The sequence below is a fragment of the Lepisosteus oculatus genome, chromosome 18, assembly GCF_040954835.1.
Source record: "Lepisosteus oculatus isolate fLepOcu1 chromosome 18, fLepOcu1.hap2, whole genome shotgun sequence".
In the NCBI taxonomy this organism is placed as follows: domain Eukaryota; kingdom Metazoa; phylum Chordata; class Actinopteri; order Semionotiformes; family Lepisosteidae; genus Lepisosteus; species Lepisosteus oculatus.
In genome coordinates, this window is record NC_090713.1 from 20111110 (window position 1) to 20135756 (window position 24647).

Genomic DNA, 24647 nt, shown 5'->3' on the forward strand with positions numbered 1-24647 from the left:
GAACCGAGAAGTGATTGATTGATTGATTTGAAAGTGAAGAAGGGGTGTCGGGGTGTGACGAGCTCAGGGCTGCTGCTCTCATCTGAAGACGCCGCGCCACGGCCCCTCCCTCCCTCCCGTGTGACGTCACGGAGTGGGGGTGTGTGCTGTGCTGTGCGTGAGCGGCGCGTGCGTTTTGTCCCGCTCGCGACAGGCGCACGGGAGCCACCCGCCAAATTTCAAACGCGCTCCCGGACGCCCAGGAGGTGAGACGGCTCTCCGGTCCCTGCTCCTTTCTCCTCCGCCTTTCACCACAGGGTTCAGCAGGTAGGAGCAGCCCACGCCCGTGGGGAAGAAACCGCGGGGGGGAAGAATCATTTTTGTGTGTGTGTGTGTCGCTCGTCCCCCGACGTGGCGCCTCCGTCCTGTTGTCGTCGCCGTGAATGTGGAAATGGTCGTTTTCCGCGCACTAACGACCAATGTGTCTAATTGAGGTCCCTGTTTATGAGCTGGGGGAACAGAGCGGGTACCCGCGAAGCCTCTATATTATTATTATTATTATTATATCATTGTACACCGCGCCTTTAAAAGTGTACCTGCACCGCTCATCCTTCACGGCTTGTTATTATAGTGACTATTGTTATACTCACCCTCCCTTGCGTTAACATAGCGGGGGCTCGAACCCGGGACTCCCGCCTCTCTCTGCAGCGACCCAGCCCGGTGAGCCAAAGAGAGATCTCTCCACAGCCGACCAGTAGCTGTGGTCCCGCTATCACAGGGAAGGGCGGTGACGTCACCTGCTCCGGCACGCCGGCTCTTACACAGTGCCTGTCGGCCGTAAGCGTTACACTATATCCTGCGAGTATAAGGGGCGCCCGGTGAGAGGGTGTTCGAGCAGGGAGCTGTGTGAGCCGGCGCAGGCTGTAAGGGGACGAGTGAGGGTTTTATTCCCTGTTGGAAAATAGCAGCACCTATCGGCGGTGGTCTCTAGGATCACTTTATCGGCCCTATACGATTTCTTGCATGAGGGATGTGTCTTTTCGCAGGCTTGCTCTCCAGGAGACACACAGACAGGGAGAGAGAAGCTGGGGGTCAGAGCGCAGGGGTCGGGCATTTATACGGCGCCCCTGGAGCAGCTGGGGGTGAAGGGCCTGGCTCAGGGGCCCCCACGGAGTAGGATTCCTCTGCTGGCTGCGGGATACGAACCGGCAACCTCCCAGCCACAGGCGCAGAGCCTCAGCCACAGAGCCACCGCCCCGGGTTTGGGGGTACAGTGGGGAAGCGAGGCGCAGACACGGATCCAGTTAGATAGAACCCTTCTGACGGAGAAGGTGTGGAGTTTGGGTTTGAAAGACTCGTTATTATTATTATTATTATTATTATTATTATTATTATTATTATTATTATTATTATTATTAATTGTGGTGACAGCCGGCTCATGATCCTCCTGGGGGGTGACTATTTTAAGGGGCGCACCTCTGATCGTCCGAGTGTGCGGGTGGGGGGTCCGGAGTTATGCGCTCTTTTGCGATCGTGGGGGTAACAGGTGCGTTTGGCTGAGCTGTTACCCCTGTCTGTACCCCCCCCGTCGCCCCGTCGCCCCTTTCCTTGTTTGGCCGCGTAGCGCAGGTATTCGTCCCGCCTCCTGTCTTCGAAACCCTGGACCGTGTCCCAGCACTTCCTGCTGCTGCCGCGGCAGTTCTGCGTCTTGTTTTTCGGCGTTTCCCTGAACGCCTTTGTGTCGGAGCAGCCATGCAAATGAGCCTGTCACTGCACCGGACAAATAAAGCCCGTGATCCGACCCCAGGGGGCCCACCCACGCGTGGGGGGGATTGTCGGGGTCAAGAGTACAGCCCTAACGGGGATATCGGCACGTAGGACGCGATTGCGGGAGGAGCGGCGTGGAGAAAAAAGACCGATTGCGTGGACGGGAGAAATCGTACCAGGAAGGACGTCGTCGTCACGAAAGGAGAATTCGCTGCTCCTCTCCGCGGGTGACCGGGAGTCCGATCTCGGGCGGCCCTGCTCGTCCTCGCTGAGAGACCTCACAGCTGAATACCAGGGGGTGTGCGCTGAGCCCCCACGTTAAAGACACCCTCATTGTGAATACAAGCCGGAGGTCGGTGGCGTGTTACTGTGTGAGGCTTTGTTGGGGTGGCTCTGTGGCTGGGAGGTTGCCGGTTCGAATCCCACAGCCGGCAGAGGAATCCTACTCCATTGGGGCCCCTGAGCGAGGCCCTTCACCCCCAGCTGCTCCAGGGGTGCCGTATAAATGGCCGACCCTGCGCTCTGACCCCCAGCTTCTCTCTCCCTGTCTGTGTGTCTCATGGAGAGCAAGCTGGGGTCTGTGACATTCCCTACTGCAAGAAATCGTATATGGCCGAGAAAGTGATCTTGTTTTGCCCTGTTTCTCAGGGTTTAGCGCTCAGTAAATATTGCTTTTCCACCTTGATAGCGTGAGGAAGAGGGTGGAGCATTAGACCAGCGTCTTTCTGAAGCAGTGCCATCTTTCTAGCATCGCTGAAAGTTTAATTGTTACTAAACGTCCTGTTTCAATATTACTACCTCTTGTGAAGCAGAACGTGACGTCAAACTTCTTCAATCTAACCGGCGCAATTAAGGGCATCAAGCCAATGTTTTGCAAGTCGATCCCAGACTGTTGTGTGTGTGTACTCACAAGCAGTTGGGTTTTCCAGCCTAGCGACAGCCCTGCAGGGGGCACGCTTGCCCCCACAAACTCCGCTCGACAAAATAATTAATAATAATAATCATTGCTTACACTTATATAGCGCCTTTCTGGACCCTCCACTCAGAGCTCTGTCCAGGTCATGGGGATCCCCTCCACCCCCAGCAGTGTGTACCCCCACCTGGATGAGGCGCCAGTCCGCTCCCCACACCCCAGCTCTCAGTGGGGAGGAGAGCAGAGTGATGGAGCCAGTTCAGAGAGGGGGGTTATTAGGAGGCCATGATGGGTAAAGGCCAGGGGGGAAATTTGGCCAGGACACTGGGGTAACACCCCTACTCTTCTCGAGAAACGCCCTGGGATTTTTAATGACCCCAGAGAGTCAGGACCTCGGTTTGACGTCTCATCCGAAGGACGGCGCCTGTTTACAGTCTAGTGTCCCCCGTCACTATACTGGGGCATTAGGACCCACACAGACCGCAGGGTGAGCGCCCCCTGCTGGCCCCACTAACACCTCTTCCAGCAGCAGCCTCAGCTCTCCCAGGAGTCTCCCCTCCAGGTACTGGCCAGGCTCCCACCTGCTGAGTCTCCAGTGGGGCTGCCAGTGAGGAGTTGCAGAGTGATATAACTGTTCTCTATTGAAATAGTTTTATTTTCAACGCGGTCGGTGGATCTAGATCGATTCATACTGTGCGCCGATTGGCGGCGTGTTATTTTGTTATTTTCTTGTCCACTTCTGTTCTCGGCGCTCCTTTGCTCCTTTTGTTTGGATGTTTTGACGGTCTGTCGCCCCCCACTGCGGGCGAGGAAACGAGACTTTCCCCGTGGAGTGAAACCGGCTCCTTCTCGTTTCCTCACACGCACTTCCTGCCCGCTCGAGCGCACCGGAAAGGTGCAACGCGGAAGTGCAGCGCAACAGCGGCGCGCTGCTGTCAGGCAGAGAAGAGAAAAGAGCACTTGACACGCCGGCTGAGCTCACACGTGTGTTGAGACTCCGAGGGAGTTCCGATGGCGGCGTTTCTGAGACTTACACGGACTCCTTAACCTCTTTGGGTCCGAACCGACCCCACCCCCCGCCTCGGACCCGGTTAGCCCGGACTAAGGCGATCGATAAGCCTCGAGTCTCGTCAGCAGCACGCCCGGCTTGTTTTGAACCTGAAGGTAAGGTGAGGTGAGGTTACCTCACTGTTTCTGTGGGGAGACGGGGACCGCGCTGTCCTTGTAGTATGACCCTCCCGGGGAAGGCGATCGGAGTTGGCAGGGGGGTCGGGTGAACAGACCAGCCTTTGTGCTTGGGGGTGGTGGTGGTGGGGGGCATATCTAATTGAGCGAGTTTACTCAAGTGCCGCAGTTTGTCTAGCGAATTTCGTGGCTGAATCCGGCTACAATAAGGCCCGTTGTCCGCGCTGTCTCTCTCTCTCTCCCTCTGAACGGACTCGTTTGTCAGTGGTGGCTGTGGAGACGCCGTCGGGCAGAGATCACTGGCTCGAATCGTGAAGATCAGATCTGGACTCGCTGTCAATAAACGAGAACCTCCACGGTTTCGTCTGTCTGTTTGTCGCCGGGCAGCTGCCTCAGCGCGCTTATCGAGCAAGCGTTTCAGGCGCTCGTGTGGCGTTGGGGTACCCCCCCCCCGCGGTGCCGCTGGGACCCCTTCAGAAAGATACGACATTGGCCGATTTTTTCGATTCTCGTTTCCAGTCGCTTGATATGGATGTGCGAGGGCTCAGTATCTGGCTTGAAACGATTAGCTATTGTGATCGATCGATCGATCGCCAGTCGCGCAGGTTTAGAGAGCGATACAAACCGGGCACATCGGGTTAGAGTGTTGTCGACAGCCACTGCAGTTCTGTTCGCGATCATTGCAAAGGTGGAGTTTGCTTTTTATAGAATACAGTGTGCCTCTGATGCTGGATACGTCGCCGTAGTGTGCTGTGAAGCGTTGAAGATGGATCGTGGAGAAAAACAGGATTAATCTCTATTCTGCGCTAAAAACAAAATCAATGTCCTGTTGAATTCCTCGTCAGGTTTGTTGGTCTTGATGTATGGAGAACCTGGCTGCACTGTGAGGGTACATGCTGAACAGTCCCTGGAAAAGGTGGTCAGGTTCCAGGGTCGGTGTCTTTAGCCTGCTGCCGCTGTTTTTAGTGAGAGAGCGTATTGCGAGGACAGTTCTGTAGTCCATGTTGATGCGTTACAAATGAGGAGCCCTCTCTCATCAGGCTGATCCAAGACGATCATCCGTTCCTTTGGTCAGCAGCCATATCACCCTGCAGCTCCCCACTGGCCAGTACCTGGAGGGGAGACTCCTGGGAAAGCTGGAAGAGGTGTTAGTGGGACACTAGACTGTAAAAAGGCGCCGTCCTTCGGATGAGACGTAAAACCGAGGTCCTGACTCTGTGGAATTAAAAATCCTCGAGAAGAGTAGGGGTGTTACCCCGGTGTCCTGGCCAAATTTCCCCCCTGGCCTTGACCCATCATGGCCTCCTAATAACCCCCCCTCTCTGAACCGGCTCCATCACTCTGCTCTCCTCCCCGCTGAGAGCTGGGGTGTGGGGACCGGACTGGCGCATCATCCAGGTGGGGGTACACACTGCTGGGGGTGGAGGGGATCCCCATGACCTGGAAAGAACTCTGAATGGAGGGTCCAGAAAAGCGCTATAGAAGTGTAAGCAATTATGAATTGTTTTTTCTGGGAGATTCCTGTCAGATTTCCTTAAGCAGCCTGGCTGGGTAGCTTGTTCCGCGCCCCCGCCACCCTTTGTGTAAAGGGTGCCTCCTGTGCTTGGTTTTGAAAGCTCTTCCCCGTAGTTACCTCTTGTGCCTCCTGTCCCAGCTGGAGGATCTCACCCGGCCGGTTCTTAACGGAAACCGGGGGTCCGGCTTCAACAGCCCCCCCTCTGCGGAGCGACACGTCTCCTGTTGTCAGTCCTTACCACACGACAAGGGGGAGCCTTCAAAGTGTGAAGCTTCCCGACTTTTCTGAGCATCTCCCCCCCAAACCCCCTTTTAAAAAGGAAGTGAGAACGCTTTTTTTTTTTGCACATGATTGCTAGTTATGCTCAAATATTAAAAGCGGAACTGTGAGCCGGTGGATTTGGGGCAGATCACCTTGCAAAACAAAGGCGTAAAACTGATCCCCCCCCCCAGACTTTCCCTGGAGGGTTTCCCTGGGGGTTGTGGGGGGGTGTGTGTGTGTGGGGGCCCTGGCTCCTCATAGGCAACTGGGGGAACCCCCTGCTCAAAGGGGGCTGGGGCTGTCTGACCCCGGTTTTTACTGGTTATGCGGGGTGGAATTTTACTGGAAAGTCTTCAGACTTAAAGGGGGAAGGAAAATAAGGTTGCACAGGGTTCCGAAGCCTGCCGATAACCCAGTGTTGGGTGGGTGGGGGGAGAGATCCAAGCACGAGATTGAGGTGTATATACAGCAAGTCAGGGTGACCTTCGTCCCTGCGGTTTCAGTTCTCTGTGAGAAGCGAGATTCAGTTATCTTCTCCTTACCCCCCCCCTCCCAGCGGTCTGTGGGTCAGAAATGGCGAGCTCGGCAAAATCTCTCTGGCCGCCCGTCTCTATGTCACGGGTTTCCGGAGCGCAGGGCTCTCTTCAGCCAGGACCTGCCAGAGCCCCGGGACCTGAGCTCGTCCGCCCGGCTGCCTGTTTTAGGCCGTCCCTGAGAGCGGGGGCTCTGTGGCTCAGGATCTGCGCCTGTGGCCTGGGAGGTTGCCGGTTCGAATCCCGCAGCCGGCAGAGGGATCCTACTCCGTTAGGGCCCCTAAGCTAGGCCTTTCACCCCAGCTGCTCCAGGGGTGCTGTACAATAGCTGACCCTGAGCTCTGACCCCCAGCTTCTCTCTCCCTGTCTGTGTGTCTCCTGGAGAGCAAGCTGGGGTCTGAGAAAAGACACATCCCTAATGCAAGAAATTGTATGGGGCTGATAAAGCAACATTATCATTACGTTAAGAGTCCGCACTGCTGTTGCCCAGATCGCGCGTCAGCTCAGTTCTGGTCGGTTCTCGGGAGGCCAGGGAAGCATTCGGGTCAGTTTCAATGCGCATGCCCTGGTGAGCACTGGCTACAGGGAGCTGCCAGGCTGTTGTGGGGACCGGGCACAGCAACCCCCGCAAACTGCCTTTCCACTGACGCTCTTCATTATCAATAGCTTGAGGTAAAGATGACAGATCAGTAAGTAATGATGGGAATAATTTTGATTAAGTTATTATTATTGCTTACACTTCTATAGCGCTTTTCTGGACCCTCCACTTGGAGCTCTGTACAGGTCATGGGGATCCCCTCCACCCCCAGCAGTGTGTACCCCCATCTGGATGATGCACCAGTCCGCTCCCCACACCCCAGCTCTCAGTGGGGAGGAGAGCAGAGTGATGGAGCCAGTTTAGAGAGGGGGGGTTATTAGGTAAAGGCCAGGGGGGGAAATTTGGCCAGGACACCGGGGTAACACCCCTACTCTTCTCGAGAAACGCCCTGGGGTTTTTAATGAGCACAGAGAGTCAGGACCTCGGTTTGACGTCTCATCCGAAGGACGGTGTGGTGTGGGTGTGCTTGTCTGTGTGTGTCCTGCGATGGACTGGCGTCCTGGCCAGGGTGTACCTGGCCTGTCGTCCGTTGCTTGCCAGGATAGACTCCGGCTCCGCTGCGACCTTGTTCTGGATTAGAAAATGGACAGATGGAAGTACGTATAGTCGGGGAAGATTAAGCGCTGCACACATGCCTCGCAGCCCGCCGGCGGCGCGTTTCCGTTTCCCCCTCGTTCACCTCACGACTGGGGCCCGCGGCGATGGGGCTTCAGAGCGGCGCGCGACGCCGAAACCCTTCCCCCGTGCCTTTCCTGCCGAGTGCGCCCCGAGGAGGGTTTCTCTTAAGCGTTTCGGGAGCAGCTCGAGCCCCTGACCCCGCCGTCCGAGGAGGAAGGGAGGCTGTGTTTGTGGGGAGCTGGTTACCAGGCGACGCCCGTTTTTGTTTCCGTGTGAAACGCCCCTGATCCACTAACAGCTGGGAGCTGTCCAGCGCTCCCAACGACGAATCAGATTCTCTCTCTCTCTCTCTCTCTCTCTCTCTCTCTCTCTCTCTCTCTCTCTCTGACTGGTGGAGGAGTTAAAGAGCCACACACACTCACTCTCCAATTTCAGGCTCGCCAGGATCCCAGCGCGACTAGTATCATGCTGACTGTTCTTTTTTTTGGACTATTTTATTTTTGCACTGCCGAGAGGCAGCCCTCTTCAGAGAGCGTGGTCTTTCTTGCATCCCGGGTTCTTCTGGGGGGGGGGGGCAGTATTCCGACCGTCTGGCGCCTGCCCTGTGTGGGAACGTCTGCACCCTTCCAGCCCCAGCTTACTGACTTAACTGAAGCCCTGCTTGTCCCCCTCCCCACCCCTCCGGCCCAGTCACCGTGGAGACGCTCTTTGCTCCCATCCCATCCCGTCCCTGTGTTTTTCCATTTATGAAAATCAGGAGCCGCTCCTCCTGTTTGCTCCTGCCTCTCGGATTCAGCTGTCCCGGCTCCCTGGTGCGGGGATCGTGCGGGGGGACGTCTCTCTCTCTCTCTCTAGGCGTTTTTTATCCCCCCTCCCTGCGATCGGAGGTCCAGCTTCCCCAGAATCGGCCGGTGCGGCGTCCCTGACGCTGAGTTTGGTTGTGTGGTTTACCGAAGGCGTGGGCGGCCCCTCCCCCCGTCTGAAAGTATGCGCTCCGGCTGCCTGGGCTTGCCCTCGAAGCCTGGCGCCGAGCTCCGGGGAAGACCGACTCCCACCCGTCCCGCCGCGGATCCCGGCTCTCTCCGGGAGGCTGCACGGCCTGCGGTCGTTTGAAACCTTCCCAGCGGTCTCGGCGCCTCCGGTTTCCCACGGCTCGGATTTTGGAAATGCGGGGAGGCCCTGCCCTCTTTGTCTTTGGCTACTCGTTTTATCCCGGACGGGGCCGCCTGGCGCTCTGAAAACGGGGGGGTCCCCCCTCCTCCCCCCTCCTGTTTAGGATCCGAGGAGGCGGAGAGGGAGTAGTGGAACAGGAACAGTTTCCTGCGCGGCCGGCGGTTCTCGGAGAGGGGTCTCCTCGTCTGCCCCCCCCCCCTGCCCCCCTCCTTCGTCTCTCTCTCTTGCGTGCTCCCTTGTTTTCCTTCGGAGCGCCCGCCCTGTGTTGTGGAAACGCCGTCGGATCTCCTGTCGTCGTCGCCGTGGAGACAGCAGTGGGGGGGGGTGGGGTTCTGGGTTCTCGAAGAGATGTCCGCCCGTCACTCGCCCGCGGCGTCCCAGATGCCCCCAGCGCCTCAGGAGGGGGGGGCCCCCGACAGGTGAGATTTCGCCAGTGGGCACATGCAAGGCCGATGGCGAGAGACTTCCCTGGTAGGCCAGGCCGAATGCAAAAATGTAGCCTAACATAGGGCTGGGCGATATGGCCCAAAACATGATCACGATAAAAGTGTTCATATCAGTCGATATCGATAACGATCGCGATAGATGTCAAATCATTATTTCTTTCAAGTTTAAAGGCAGGTTTTTTCTCCCGAGTGAAAGTTGAAGAAAGCCAGACAGCGAATTGGGGAATTAAACAACTCTTTATTTTAAGAACACGACAAACACTTGCCAAACGGCAGGAACATTCAACAAATCTGAGGGAGAGAGTGTTCAAGTCTTTTTTTTTTATGTCAAAATATGCATGAGTAAAATGTACAAAATAAATGTCAAGGAATTAAATACTGCAGTGTGATAAAACGCACATTGAAGATGGCTCAGACAGCCTGCAAAGTTTCATGTCTGATCGTAAAAAGCACAGAAAAGTTGCTTTCTAGGTTTGATCATTCCTGGGCTCGGAGCAACGTTCCCAGACAGGCCCCGAACCTTTTTAGGCAGGTGTGTAGATGTCTTTTTTTTTTAAAAAGGCAGATTTCAGGACGTGGCCTGTCCTTTTCGAAGCGTGCTCTAGGTGTTCAAACTCCTAAAGAAAAGTCAGCGACCAAATCGTCCTGCTAGACGTCTTCGGAAACCGCCGGTGAAAGCCAATCCAGAGCACGGTTTCGCTCTGTGAAAGGGACTTTAAAACCGGGAGCTGGAGACGCCTCTTCACACAAAGGGTGGTGGGGGTGTGGAACAAGCTACCCAGCCAGATCACTTTATCGGCCGTATACGATTTCTTGTGTTAGGAATTTATCCCAGACCCCAGCTTGCTCTCCGGGAGACACACAGACAGGGAGAGAGAAGCTGGGGGTCAGAGCGCAGGGTCAGCCATTTATACGGCGCCCCTGGAGCTGTTGGGGTGAAGGGCCTCACTCAGGGGCCCAAGGGAGTAGGATTCCTCTGCCGGCCACGGGATTTGAACCGGAAACCTCCCAGCCACCGGTGCAGATCCTCAGCCACAGAGCCACCCCCCCGCCCCATGGTGTTGAAGCCGATACCCCGGCTTCTCTTGGGGACGGGCGGGCAGAGATCCTCACGTCAGCTGATGGCCGACGACGGAACAACCTTGGCGCCTCCGGTTTCCCACGGCTTGGGTTTTGGAAATGTGGGACGTCCTGCCCTCTTTGTCTTTTGGCTACCTGTTGTATCCCTGTGCCCTTGTGCTCTGGCTGCTGGGATGGGGAGCTTAAGAGTCCTGCGATTCTGAAATGGCAGAAGGTTCAGTGTATCGGAATACACTGTGCATTCAGCACGGTGCAATCGGAAGGGCCACAAAGGCCTCTGTGGGTCTCTGTGGGTCTCTGTGGGCCTCTGTGCATTCAGCATAGTGCAATCGGAAGGGCCACAAAGGCCTCTGTGGGCCTCTGTGGGCCTCTGTGGGCCTCTGTGGGCCTCTGTGGGCCTCTGTGGGCCTCTGATTGAGAAAGCAGTCAAGGTCCAAGAAGAGGCGGTTGACTCAGTCTCGGGCTGGCCCTGCTGTATCGAACCAGTGTGACTGACCCTCTCTCCCTTCCCTACAGGAACGTGCTGACCATGGCCCGGAAAGACACCCCGACTGACCGGTGAGTGATCATCTCTCCCCCCCCCCGTCCTGGTGTCTCAGTGGTCCGTCCACGGTGACGTTCCCAACGCTGCGGACCTTCCTGCGGCCCTGTTCCTGTCCGGCGTGGCGGGATCGAGCCCGGACCGCGCCGGAGCCGGGCTTTGAGCCGGCGTCGGTTCTGTGGGACAAGCGGCCGGGGGCGGAAGGGACGCTCGGGGGTGTTTCGGTTCTTCTCCCAAGTTTGTTTGTTTGTTTGTTTGTTTTTCCGACTGCCATGTTCCCGTTGGAGGATTTTCCTCACGGCTTCCGTCACGGAAAATGAAAACTCGGAAGTTGGTTCGGAGACAGAGCTGAGGGGAGGAGGAGGAGGTCTCTCAGGGATTTGTTTTGGGGGGGGGGGCTAGATGGCTGTGCTGGGCCGAAGAGACCCCCTGGATCAGAGCTGGGGGTCCCAAAGTCACCCCCACAGACGGAATCCGGCTTCCTTTTAATTGACTTGGCTGCCAGTCTGATCGGGAATATTTCTAGGCTGCTCTTTTTTTTTTTAAATGATAAAATTCTGCTTTTAGCGACAGTGCTATTTTTCTTCGACATGCCGACTACAAGAGGCGAGGCGAGGGGGGGGGCGCTTCCAGGGAAGGGTCTATTGTTCTGTCTTCAGAAGCCGAACTATTTTTCTTGAGCCTCAGGAGAGGGGCCGATCCCTCTCTCCCAGCATGCTGTCCGCCGACAGCAGCGGGACGGGCTTGTTTTGAAGCCCCGTGTTGTCCTCTCCCAGTGCTCTGTGAGGCGGGTTCCCATCAAATTTGCCCCCCTCCCCCAACAAAGAAACAATTTGGCTCTGAACAATCTGGCTCCATCACGCATCCCTCTAAATCCCTGAACTCCTCCATGTTGTGTACAGGTCCCCTCGGAGGCTCCGGTCAGTCTGGGCCTGTCCTGTGCTCGCTGTACGTGGGAATAAACCTCTCACTGCTGGGGGTCCTGCCTTCTCTCTCTCTGCTCCTGCGTCACGGAAAGCCCTCCCTCCGACTCCTCCAGAGCCAAATTCTTCGTCTCTCTCTTCACGTCTGATCTCACAAACTTTTTACTGGGGCTGTTACTGGGTCTGATTGGCTTTCTTCCCATCCTATGCGATTTTACTTAAACTTTTAAATCGGGGCTTTCGTCTGTGTCCTCTTCACTAGGTGCAGCGTCCTTGTTTGTATGGAAAGGTGCTCTATGAATAGGTTATTATGACAGACTCTGGCATTTCACACGTTGCGAATACCAGGGGCCTCGTGTGACTGTGTCCCACATAACGATCCCAGAACCCTCCTCTCAAGTGGGGAGGGGAGACAGTCCTACATAGACAAGAACAGCCACCCTGACCAGCCTTTTCCGGCCTGTTTGTGCTTCGTATGGGGAATTACAGAACAGTTGGGCTTTTTTTTTTTTCCAGTTGATACAGAGTGGTCACTTACAGAAGGGTCTCGATATGACGGCTACATCAAAAACGTTGCCGTTTTAAAAAAAACAAACAGTACTATTTTGGCACAGGGGGTGAGAGTGTTGAATGCTTCCTCTCCTGCCCGGCAGGAAATTTCTAGACGCCGTCGTGTCTTCGTCCCTTCTTTTCAGCACTGAAAGCAGCGCTGTAGCTTCACCAGGGAGCTGTCCTTGTCAGCAGTTTGATAGACGCTTTTAATTTATTTATTTTTGATTTCTTTCCCCCGTTTTGCCGTTTCTGTCCCTAGCGGTTGCGATGAGGGGGAACCAGAGGGGTGAGGCACACGGGCCGGGGCAGAAAGAGCAGAGTTAGAGCGGGGGGAGCCTTACACAGAGGGTGGTGGGAGCGTGGAACAAGCCGACCAGCCGCCTTGAAGCCGACACCCTCCCCGAGAAATTGGCTCGATCCGTTAACTGGCGGCCGACCCGATGGGCCGGGAGGGCTCCAGGTGTTTGAAACCTGTATGTCCCTGCGCTGTTGTGTGCGACGTGTGGCCGCCGCAGAGTGTGAACAGACCCTTTCTCGAACCGTCAGCCGTCTTCGAAAGCCGGGTTGAGGCGGGGAAGAATCTGGCCATTTTAAAATGAGCGGCCCGGGCGAGTCCCGGGAATGGTGGAAGCCCGGCTCTGAGACTCCCTCTTCCTCTGCTTTCAGAGGCCGGATCGTGGGAGTGATCTTCTTCATCCTGGGGCTGGGCACCCTGCTGCCGTGGAACTTCTTCCTGACGGCGACAGAGGTCAGTACCCTCCTCCCCCTCCTCCTCCTCCTCCTCCTCCTCCTCCTCCTCCTCCCGTCTCCAGGTTTATTTTCAGATCCGGGGGGGGGAGACACGAGCCTTCCGTTAGCATCCCGGCTCCTGGAATGCTCTGACGCCCCCCCCCCCACCTTACTAATCTTTGACTTGAGTGAGGGGGAGCCGATTCCCAGCGCGGGGCAGTTTGCCGATCTCAGCCAGTCGGCAGCGGGTGGGCAGCCATCGTTAGGGGCAGTTCTGACGTGGCTCTCTCCTTCCTCCTTCCTCCCCCCCCCCGTCCTTGGGCACAGTACTTCCAGCGCCGCCTGCGGCACGAGGTCAACGAGTCCGCCTGGGCCAACGGCACCGTGCCGCTCCAGAAGGAGTACCACTTCAACAACTGGATGACCCTGCTGTCCCAGCTGCCCCTGCTCCTCTTCACCTTCCTCAACTCCTTCCTGTATCAGTGGTGAGTGGGCGACGGGGCCACGGGGGGGGGGGTGGGGGGTGAACGGGAGCGCTTCTTAAATAACCCCCCCTCTCTGGACTGGCTCCATCACTCTGCTCTCCTCCCCACTGAGAGCTGGGGTGTGGGGAGCGGACTGGCGCCTCATCCAGGTGGGGGGACACACTGCTGGGGGTGGAGGGGATCCCCATGACCTGTACAGAGCTCAGAGTGGAGGGTCCAGAAACTGCTTTGGGACGGGTGGGGGGACTCCCTCTGTCCCCCCCCCCCGTCCTCCGTCTTCGTTGTCCGACTGAACGAGCGTTGTGTCGAAACCCGGGCGCCGTTATCCACAGCCTCATCCTGTGATGTTAACCCCTCCTCCCCCCCTCTCCCCCCCTCTCCCCAGGATCGCGGAGAAAGTGCGCATCGCCGGCAGCCTGGTCTTCATCCTAATCCTCTTCGCCCTCACGGCGGCCCTGGTCAAGGTCCCCATGGAGCAGGACCAGTTCTTCTCGGTCACCATGGCGACCATCTGGTTCATCAACTGTGAGTGCCCGCGCGGGGGGGGCGTGGGGTAGGGGTCAAAGGTCAGGTCCGGGAGATTAGACGGCCCTTGTACCGGCTTCCAGAAGCTCAACATTATCAGGACTGGGAGCGACAGAAGAAAACAGCTTGATACTGGTATCTGCAGATTTATCCTGTTTGTAGCCGTCAGGTTGAGGAAATGACTTTTTTTTGGGGGGGGGGGGTTGAATTTAAAGAAAGCTGAATTCGAAACCAGCCCCTTTCTCCCCCGAGTTTCATCATCCCCGCAGAGCCCTGATCATCTGAGGAGCCAGGAGAGTTGGGGTTGTTCCTCGTTGATAAGCGACGGGTCAGGCTCGTGAAACTCTGAATCGTGGCGGCGCGCAGCAGGAGTCTCAGTGCGCTGAGCTAGGCTGCTGTCAGAGGCCGTGCTGACCGAGCTCGTTGATCTTGTGGGTGTTAACCCAGCCCCCCCTGTGTGTGTGTGTGTGTGTTGCAGCGTTCGGGGCCGTGCTGCAGGGCAGTCTCTTCGGCCTGGTGGGGATCCTGCCCCAGAGGTACAGCGCCGTCTTCATGAGCGGACAGGCCCTGGCTGGCACCTTCGCCGCCCTCGCCATGCTGATGGCCATCGCCAGTGAGTGCCACACCCCCTTCTCGCCTCGCAGGGGAAGCGGCCGGTCCGAGGGGATCTGGGCTGGGTGGGGGGGGGTGAAGAGAGGGCATCTGGGCAGGGGGGTGGGCGAAGAGAGGGCATCTGCCAGCATCAGCAGCCATATCACTCTGCAACTCCCCACTGGCAGCCCCACTGGAGACTCAGCAGTGTGAGCCTGGTCAGTACCTGGAGGGGAGACTCCTGGGAAAACTGAGGCTGCTGCTGGAAGAGGTGTTAGTGGGGCCAGCAGGGGGCGCTCACCCTGCGGTCTGTGTGGGTCCTGATGCCCCAGTATAGTGACGGGAGTGTCCAGAAAAGCACTATATAAGTGTGAGCAATTATTATTATAATAAGTGGTGAGGAGAGGAGATCTGGGCTGGGCGGGGGGCGAGGAGAGGAGATCTCGAGGCGCGGTTTATTCGCTCCAGCCTGTCTGTCCTGGAGCGGCTCTTGGCTGTGCGTCGTGTGGGTGTCCCTAGGGGACCCACGGCAGTCAAGGGGATCTCTTGGGGGCGCAGGTGTGCCCTGCGGTTCAGAGAGAGCCAGGTCACTCCCGGGTGTGACCCCTTTCTTCGGCTCCGTCTGCTGATTTCCCACAAGGCCGTGCGTGGCCTGTCGGGTGGGCGGTGAAGTGAATCAATTTATTCCGGAGATCGGGGCTCGTGATGCGAGCCTGTCGCCTCTCCGGTCAGCAAGGTGCATCGTGGGTATGTCCTGGCCAGGGCGCAGAGGGGCCTGACTGTGGCGCTGTCTCTCCGCAGGCGAAGCCGATAGAGAAACCGCGGCTCTGGGCTACTTCATCACCCCCTGCGTGGGCACGCTGGTCACCTTGGTGAGCTACCTGGCGCTGCCACACCTGGTGAGTGCTGCCCTCCTCTTCCTCGGACGGTCGGCGGTTGAGCACCCCCCCCTGCGCCCAGCTCTCCCAGCAAGCAAGGGGCGCCTCCAGGCTGGGTCGCGTGACGGCGTCCGTCTCGGGGCCCCGAAACCGAGAACCCACCGACAAGAGGCGTCCCGGTTTTAAACACGCTTCTGCTCCGTTTCTACTTGTTCCGTGAAAGTCATTCCTCTTCCGTAAAGCCCACTTAGAGAGCACGTTGACACTTTCTGTTGACGGGACAGTGGCCCAGCGGTGAGCATTCCTACCTCACAGCACCGTGGCCCTGGGTTCAGTTCCTGGAGTCCGTATGCTCTCCCGGTGTTTCCTCCGGGTGCTCCAAGTTTCCTCCCGCAGTCCAAAGACATGCTGGAGGGTTAACTGGCTTCTGGGACAACTGGCCCTGGTGTCACTGTGTCTGTGTGTCTGTGTGTCTGTGTGTCTGTGTGTCTGTGTGTCTGTGTGTCTGTGTGTCTGTGTGTCTGTGTGTCTGTGTGTGTCTGTGTGTGTCTGTGTGTCTGTGTGTGTCTGTGTGTCTGTGTGTCTGTGTGTCTGTGTGTCTGTGTGTCTGTGTGTCTGTGTGTCTGTGTGTCTGTGTGTCTGTGTGTCTGTGTGTCTGTGTGTCTGTGTGTGTCTGTGTGTGTCTGTGTGTGTCTGTGTGTGTCTGTGTGTGTCTGTGTGTGTCTGTGTGTGTCTGTGTCTGTCTGTCTGTCTGTCTGTCTGTCTGTCTGTCTGTCTGTCTGTCTGTCTGTCTGTCTGTCTGTCTGTCTGTCTGTCTGTCTGTCTGTCTGTCTGTCTGTCTGTCTGTCTGTCTCTGTCCTGCCTTGCTCCCGTAGCTTGCTGGGATAGGCTCCAGCTGCCCCATGAGCCTGAATCGGAGGACGACTTTAGAAAATGGATGAATGGAAGGGGCCGTCGAGTCCAGACAAGCCATAAAGGGTGCGAAGGGTGGGGGTGTCTGGTGGAGTGGACGGTGGGGAAAGAACGAGTGTCCGATCCCGGGGCTGATCGGCCTTTCCTCCCCTCCCCCCAGGAGTTCGCCCGGTTCTACTTCAGCGCCGGCGGGCCGAAGACCTATGAGCTGGAGAGCAACGACGAGCTGCTGCGCACAGGTGGGGCCGCCTGGGGGCGGCGGCCGTGGTCTGGGGAGGGAGGGGGCGCCGCCACTATCGAGAGACGGGGCGGACCGCCCCTGGGTTTTTCCCCAGTCCGAGCCCTGGGTGCGTCGCTCGTGTTTGATGGGGTGTCGCTTTCCCGGCCCGTCTCGTGTTGGGGGGGGGGGGGGGGGGCGTGATCTAATCGATGAAGATGACGAGCTGCGCCCCCAGCCTGCGGGTCTCATTCCCCCTCCCTCTCTCCCAGAAAACGGTCCGACGGAGAACGGGAAGCCGGACGGCCAGGCCCGCCTCGCCCTGGAGAACGGCCCCCCCGGCCCGGCCAAGAAGTCTTCGGTCATCCAGGTTTTCAAGAAGGTGGGTCCGGCTCCTTCCTTCCTTCCCCCGTTTGTCCTCCCTGTCCGAAACCCCCGCTGGCCCGGTTTCCGCCTGCGGAGCTCTGGGGGGGGGGCAGGGGGAGCTCCTGCCTCTTCCCGATGAGGAGGGGGGGGGGGGGGGGCGCCGTTTCTCCCAGCAGGCACCGCTCCCGAGCGGCCGCCCAGCGCGCCGGAGAACGAGGACGTGCGGACGGGCTCCTGGCGGGCGTCGGCCTCATCCGACCCCACGCGCTGGGCGGTCGGCTTCATCTCTCGTCTTCATCGGCCCTTCTCCCTCGGCCCGTGACGCTCCGAAGTCTCCAGCTGACGCACTAGAGCAGGACATTCCGTGCTCACGGGTTGTCGGTACCCGATTGATCCCGGGACTTCTTCCTATCCCAGGAAACCTGCTCTAACAGCATGCTGGGTGGTAGTGGAGGGGGGGGGGGGTATTCGTCGCCAGCACCTGCCAGCCTCTGCGTCGAGTCACTTCCGTTTCCCCGCCTGAATCGCCATCCTTCCTCAGCCGCCCCCCTCCTCTCCCTCTCTGTCGCAGATCAAGGTGATGGCGCTGTGCGTGACCCTCGTCTTCACCATCACGCTGTCCGTGTTCCCCGCCGTCACCGCCGACGTCAAGACCCTGTACCCCGGGAAGTGGGGTGAGTAGCCCCTGAACCCGAGCCTCCCCGCTTCCTGACGGGAGGCCGATCTCACTCCCAGGGTTGTTCCAGGAAACTCCGGTCCGGCATTGTTACGGATTTTCATTTGGTTAAACCGCCTGCCTGCCTGCCTGCCTGCCTGCAGATGGGGAACCTTCAATCAGGGGGGGTGGGGTGTGCATCATTAATTTTATCGCTGCACACCCCCAGGATAAATTCAGTCCAGGGGCGGGACAAGGAATGGGGGGACGCAGCCCAGGACGAGAGCCGCGCTCCCTCCACCGGTGTTTCCCCACATCGTGCCCAGATCAGCAGGGGGGACCCCCCCCTCCCCCCCGAAGGCCCTGGCCTCACGCCCCCCCCCTCCCCCTCTCTTCCAGAGGCCTACTTCATCCCCGTCTGCTGTTTCCTCACCTTCAACCTGATGGACTGGATCGGCCGGAGCATTCCCAGCGTCGTCCAGTGGGTACGTGTCGCGTGTCCGGCGACGGTATAGCTCCGGGGGGGACAAAATTGGGACAAAACTCAAACGGAGGTGTCCTGTACGGTCGTTTTTCGTTTTTTTTGGAAGATTGGAAGGGATACAAAGTGAAAAAAGAAAGAGAGAGAGTTTTGTCAACCCTGCCTCTCCGGGAGCCACGTACCTCAGTTCCTCAGACAGTCCTCACGGTCGCTGTAAGAGGATACCGTGTGCGTGTTTCCTCAAGACGTTTCATTTATCGGGGGCGAAAGGAGATGCAGATGGGCCTTGCGCAGAATAAAGTAACGCCTTCGTCTCTCCTTTTGTCTTTTATATCATTAATTTTTGACGTCGGGATAGATGAGGTTACTTATGGAAATGTATCGGTAAAAGCACGACAGGCAGATTGCTCTGTCCTCTTTCACAGATCTTCTCAGTGGGGGTCACTAATTTCACCCAGCGGCCCAGTTTATGCTAAACCTTTTCTCATCGGTTACAGGCAGAGAGGTGATCTTTCCCATGATATCCATCCCCTTCACAGCACTGACCCCTTGATCGGATTTCTCCAGTGATTCTTCATTGATAAGATCACTTTATCGGCCATATCCAATTTCTTGCATTAGGAATTCATCTTTTCTCAGACCCCAGCTTGCTCTCCAGGAGACACACAGACAGGGAGAGAGAAGCTGGGGGTCAGAGCGCAGGGTCGGCCGTTTATACGTCGCCCCTGGAGCAGTTGGGGTTAAGGGCCTTGCTCAGGGGCCCAACGGAGTAGGATTCCTCTGCCGGCCGCAGGATTTGAACCGGCAACCTCCCCAGCCACAGGGGCAGAGCCTTAGCCACAGAGCCAGGACTCCGCCCCTCGTGTTTGCGATGTGTGTGCTCTTACTGGCAGCTATGAGGTGTGTGTGTGTGTGTGTTTTACTTCATCCGATCAAAAGTTAAAAGTACACGACGGAGAGTTCGCGAGGTAAGGACGACCGGTTAGTGACGTTTAATCTGAGGGGCAAGCGATCCAGTCTTAGCGCGGTTTGGAAACCTGCGGGGGACACGGGGGCCCCGTGGGATATCCAGTCGCGCTTCGGGAGGGCTGACGGCGCCCGCTTCTGGCGAGGATGGGTCGACGAAATTCTCTCTTTTTTACTTTGTGTCCTTTCTACACGAAACCAACAGAGCCGTATGATATGCGTATAGAACCGTTGAGTATGGGAGGGGGGATTAAATTGTCACCTCTTAAAGGTTTCCGTTTGATTCACAGGACAGAGATGTCACAGAGAATCTTGTATATGATGATATTTCTAAAACGTGTGCTCTTTTTATAAACCCGGACTCCCCTTTTTCCTGCGCCTTCAAAAGCGGACTTGACCAGTCGGGTTCAGCTGTGGAGACTGAAGTACTGTGAGCTGCGCCCGGTGTTCCCGGATCTGGGAATGAGCGGAGCAGGGATCTCTACAGGGCCTAACGTCGCTGCTGTCTCTGTGTCTGTCTCCCAGCCCCCCAAGGAGAGCCGGCTGTTCCCGGCGCTGGTGGCGGCGCGCCTGCTGTTCGTCCCCCTGCTCGTGCTGTGCAACGTGCAGGCCCGCGCCCGCCTGCCCGTGTGGTTCGCCCACGACGCCCTCTTCACCGCCATCATGGTCCTCTTCTCCCTCTCCAACGGCTACTGCGTCTGCCTGTCCATGTCCTACGCGCCCCAGTGAGTCCCTGCTTCATCTCACACACCCCGTCCTCCAGAGCAGAGAGGGGACCCCCTCTCGCACTCCCTCGCCCTCTAGAGCAGAGAGGGGACCCCCTCTCGCACTCCCTCGCCCTCTAGAGCAGAGAGGGGACCCCCTCTCGCCCTCTAGAGCAGAGGGGGGACCCTCACACACCCCTGCCCTCTAGAGTAGAGAGAGGGGACCCCCTCTCGCACACCCCTGCCCTCTAGAGCAGAGAGAGGGGACCCTCGCACTCCCTCGCCCTCTAGAGCAGAGAGGGGACCCCCTCTCGCACTCCCTCGCCCTCTAGAGCAGAGGGGGACCCCTCTCGCACTCCCTCGCCCTCCAGAGCAGAGAGGGGACCCCCTCTCGCACTCCCTCGCCCTCCAGAGCAGAGAGGGGACCCCTCTCGCACTCCCTCGCCCTCTAGAGCAGAGAGGGGACCCCCTCTCGCACTCCCTCGCCCTCTAGAGCAGAGGGGGACCCTTCTCACACCCCCCTGCCCTCTAGAGCAGAGGGGGACCCCTCTCGCACTCCCTCGCCCTCTAGAGCAGAGGGGGACCCCTCTCGCACACCCCTGCCCTCTAGAGCAGAGAGAGGGGACCCCTCTCGCACTCCCTCGCCCTCTAGAGCAGAGAGAGGGGACCCCTCTCGCACTCCCTCGCCCTCTAGAGCAGAGAGGGGACCCCTCTCGCACTCCCTCGCCCTCTAGAGCAGAGAGGGGACCCCTCTCGCACTCCCTCGCCCTCTAGAGCAGAGGGGGGACCCTCACACACCCCTGCCCTCTAGAGCAGAGAGAGGGGACCCCCTCTCACACACCCCTGCCCTCTAGAGCAGAGAGGGGACCCTCACACCCCCCTGCCCTCTAGAGCAGAGAGGGGACCCCCTCTCACACCCCCCTGCCCTCTAGAGCAGAGGGGGACCCCTCTCACACCCCCCTGCCCTCTAGAGCAGAGAGGGGACCCCCTCTCACACACCCCTGCCCTCTAGAGCAGCGAGGGGACCCCCTCTCGCACTCCCTCGCCCTCTAGAGCAGAGGGGGACCCCTCTCGCACCCCCCTGCCCCTCTAACTCAGCGATAAAAGCAGCACCAACACTGCTCCACTGTGCAGACCGGCCCAGACAGGTGTGCTGGATGTAGGCGGGGGGGGGGCAGCTGAGTCAGGAACTGCCCTGCACTGCCCCCTGGTGGTGGTGGCGGCTTCAGAAAGCTCTTATTGAACCTCCCCCTCTCTCTCCCTCCCCCCCCTCCCGCAGGATGGTGGAGCCGCAGGACGCCGAAACCGCGGGGGCGCTCATGACCTTCTTCCTGGCCCTGGGTCTGTCCCTGGGGGCCGCCCTGTCCTTCCCCCTCCGCTTCCTGGTGTAGGAGGGGGGGGGTAGTGGCCCCCCCACATGCGCGCCTGCTGAGGATGGCACGACCAGACAGAGCGAGGAGAAGGTAGCAGGATCTGAACAGGGGGGCCCTCTCGCCCTGCCACGGACCCCACGGAGATGAACCCCTGGCCTGGCCTGGCAGCCCGAGTTTCCTTCTGTTCACAAAGACACCCCTGTTGTTGTTGTTGTTGTTGTTTTTTTATTATCTTAGATGAGAGGGGGCACTGCCCATAGCAGGCCTTCCTTTGTCATTTATTTATGATTTTTAATGCCTTTTATGAGTTTTATTGTGTTCGCTATAGAAGGGCACTCTTTCTCCTTTGTTTCGACATCGTCTGCGAGAGCAGGAGGCCAGGTGTTGAGGTTCCTGGTCCGATTCTCCTAGGGGCTGGGCCCGTCTCTTGTTCCCGTCCCGTACGAGACTCCTGCTGCTGCTCTTGCCTAGTTTTGACCTTTGACTTCTGCGCGGCCAGATCGTTAGGATTTTTTTTTTATAGCTGTCGCTCCCGGCCTGCTTCCTTCGAGCCCGGGTCCAGGCGGCGCTCGCCAGGCCGGAGTCACGAGCGAGAGAGCAGCGAGGCTCTTGGGAGGGGCCGACCGCGCTATCCCAGCAGGCCCCCGGGCTGGACGCCGGCCTAGCCTGCCCCTGGACACCTGTGGCGAGGTCTTTGGGGGTCCAGTACCTCCCCTGTGCCAAGAGCGCAGCTGCAGGAGAATCTCTCTTTAGTGTTTTTGTCGGTCAGCGGCGGGCTTCGCTGGTGGGGTCCCCCCCCCTGTTACTGGTCTCCCCAAAGCTTGGATCTTCTCGGTTCTTTTTTTTTAGTTTTTTTTAGTTGTTTTTAAAACCCAGCTCAGGAGGGGCAGTCGTGTGTTTTCTCGCTCAGGGGACTCGGCGTCCGGATTTAAGGGAATTTAGTTGTGGGGATGGGAAAGGCAGCTAAGGTATAAGGTCAGGAAACAGATCAAGGTCTCTAAAGGAAGAGGCTACAGCAATCTGGAGGAGAAACCAAGACTTTTTTTTTTTTAACCCGTTAATTTATTAAGTGTCGATACGGGTGCAGTACAAGAGAACTTTATCGGTGGAGAGGGCGAAAAAGGGAAACTCCCTGGCCAGTGAAAATGTCTTCCCCCCCAGTTCATGGCTTCGGGAGGATCAGGGCAGAGTTTCTGGAAATCTGTGATTTAGGTCAGATTTGTTTTTGTTTTTTTTAAACCCAGGCTGACTTTATGTGCAGTTGTTTGATTTTTTTTTAAGTGGCTGATGAGAGCTGCCGACTCATTAAATCCGCCCCCTCCCTCACTTGCTCTTTCACGCTTGTGTGGCTCGGTGTCCCTCTCTTTTTTTTAAGTTCGGAGCGGCACCTTACGCCCCGCTGCGGTTTCGGGGGGGCGCTAGTCCATCACAGAGCACGCGCACAGACCCACTCGTTCAGGGCCAGTGTTCCCAGAGTCCCAGTCAACCTCCCAGCCTGACTTGGACTGCGGGAGGAAACCCACGTGAACGAGGGGGGGAACATGCAAACTCCACCCAGACAGCACACCGGGTCTGGACTTGAACCCAGGGCCCCAGCGCTGACCTGCGCGCCAGGGTGGGGCCCGGATCCACGACCTGTGCTTTTTGATACTTCTTAATAAGACGTAGGCCCCCCTCCTCCCCCGGTTTGATTCAGGTCCTGAGGCGCCAGTCTGGGTGGAGTTTGCATGCTGTCCCTGCCTGTCCCGGAGGCTCTTGAGGACCTTGCCGTCTCCGTCCTGGGGTAGCGCACTCCTGTGCACCTGGGATGGGCTCTGCGCCCCTTTCCCAGGGATAACCAGCTTTCCGATGATGGATGGAAAATAGTTGAGCCCAAGGAACATTTTTGGATAGTGCCTGCTACAGCACCCTAACAACGGCCTTGGAACCAGCAGTTTTTTTTTTCCCTAATCCTCCATTAGTTTGTGGATCTTGGGGGGGGGGGGGTAGATTCGGTCACTCGCGCACGCCCGTGTTTTCGTTGACTGGATGGACCCCCCGCTCTCGGAAACGAAGGCCCGAATCCCGTTTTGAATCGGTCCCGGTGCGACACCAAAGGATATACAGCTCTAGAGAGTACTGGGCACAGAGATCTGTGGACAGCCCCAGTAAGGTCAAACTGGACTCATCAACCTCTTCTGCATCTGCTGCTGTGGACAATTGGAGAGACACCCCGAAAACGCACTGGGTTCTGGCCAAGCCGCCGTGGATCAGGACTGTCGGGGTACCTCGGTTGAAGCGTCTCGAAAGAGTTGGGGGTTTCTTCAGTGAACTTTATTGAAAAGGGACTGGAGTTGGAGCGATCGGGATTTGAGTTAAATGCTCGGGCTCGTGCCGAAGCATTTGAAATCCCAAGCTCCCAGCGGGGCTCTCTGAAGCAGGAAAGCCTGATCGGAACTGCGAGAAGATGTACATTCTGCTGGGAAAGCAGGCTGTGTTCCTTGGATCTGAATGTGTCAGTGGACTGTTGATGTTACTGTGTTAAAAAAAGCTGGTAAAGTTATCTTGGTCCACGAAAGGTCTCCGCTCCAGTATTTTGTTTCGACTCCATCTTAGATGTAACTATGCAGTTTGTCTTCAAACTCTCTAGTGGGGGAGTAGCTGCCCTGAAATTGTGGGGAGGGGGAGGTTGCCATTGTCTGATACGTGACTCAGTGTGTTACGTTTTCCAAGTTTATTCAACACTGTCGCTCTTCAGAGCGAGGAAGACGCTCCCCCGAGCAGAGAGAGACTCCAGCCCCGCGCGGGTCCTGAAGGGCCCGATCCAGCCGGGTTTGTAGGACGATGCGTTGCTGAAGCCTACAGCCCCTACGATTAAGCCCGTTTATTCAACTTGGTCATTTAGAGATCATGCAGGACAGAATTCCTCATCCCCTTCGGTCTGTAAAGGTTCATGCTTGTTTTAGGGCGGCCTTTTACACAGCATTGACTGGACTGGGGCTCCTCAGGACCAAGGCTGGGGGACCCCTGATTCAGGGTGACCTGTAAGGGTAACTGGACTGGGTCTCCCCAAGACCAGGGCTGGGGGACCCCTGATTCAGGGTGACCTGTAAAACTGACTGGACTGGGGCTCCCCAAGACCAGACCAGGAGACCCCTGATTCAGGGTGACCTGTAAGACTGACTGGACTGGGTCTCCCCAGGAGCAGGGCTGGGGGACCCCTGATTCAGGGGGACCTGTAAGACACTGGACTGGGGCTCCCCAGCTGGGGAAACGCAGGGATACCGGAGAGCCCCAGAGAGGTAGCGCTGTTTGGGCGATGCCCTTCTCAGGCTGGTGGGAAGATGGGGGGGCCATTTCTAAGCAATAAGGGAAAACGTACCGAGAGCAACAGAAAGGGAGCCTGTTGGTCTGCAGTGATTCTGTGTCCAGGTGCGTTTGATACCCATGACGCACGTTTTGTCCGCGGGCCTGTGCGACTGGGACTGCTGTTGCCTTTGGTTTTGAGGACTGTGCTGGAGAGGGAGAATTTACGGTAGTTCCTCATCATGTTCACTGTCTGCTACAATAAAGTGTTTTTCTGAACTGATGTGTCTTTTTTTAACAGTGTTGGCAGTGTTTTGTACAAGTCGGGGGGGGGGACAGCCAGGAATCATTAAGCCCTTGGTAAAGGGCACCCTGACTCGGGCAATATTGGGGCT

The 24647-nt window shown here is 57.6% G+C and overlaps 1 protein-coding gene across 3 annotated transcripts; it reads left to right on the top strand.

The window, feature by feature from the left end:
• Window positions 1-178: 178 nt before the first annotated feature.
• LOC102696544 (equilibrative nucleoside transporter 2) lies at window positions 179-24531 on the top strand. 3 transcript variants are annotated; one of them, XM_069180372.1, is made up of 13 exons: window positions 179-306; window positions 10586-10627; window positions 12752-12833; window positions 13142-13299; window positions 13685-13824; window positions 14303-14437; window positions 15217-15314; window positions 16366-16444; window positions 16695-16804; window positions 17360-17462; window positions 17843-17928; window positions 19416-19615; window positions 20874-24531. In XM_069180372.1, the coding sequence occupies exons 2-13, from the start codon at window positions 10599-10601 to the stop codon at window positions 20983-20985; spliced, it is 1332 nt and encodes a 443-aa protein (XP_069036473.1). In that variant the 5' UTR covers window positions 179-306; window positions 10586-10598; the 3' UTR covers window positions 20986-24531. The 3 variants fall into 3 exon arrangements, with proteins under 3 accessions (XP_069036473.1, XP_069036472.1, XP_069036474.1); XM_069180371.1 differs by lacking the exon at window positions 179-306 and adding an exon at window positions 3549-3823; XM_069180373.1 differs by lacking the exon at window positions 179-306 and adding an exon at window positions 8719-8962.
• Window positions 24532-24647: the final 116 nt, after the last annotated feature.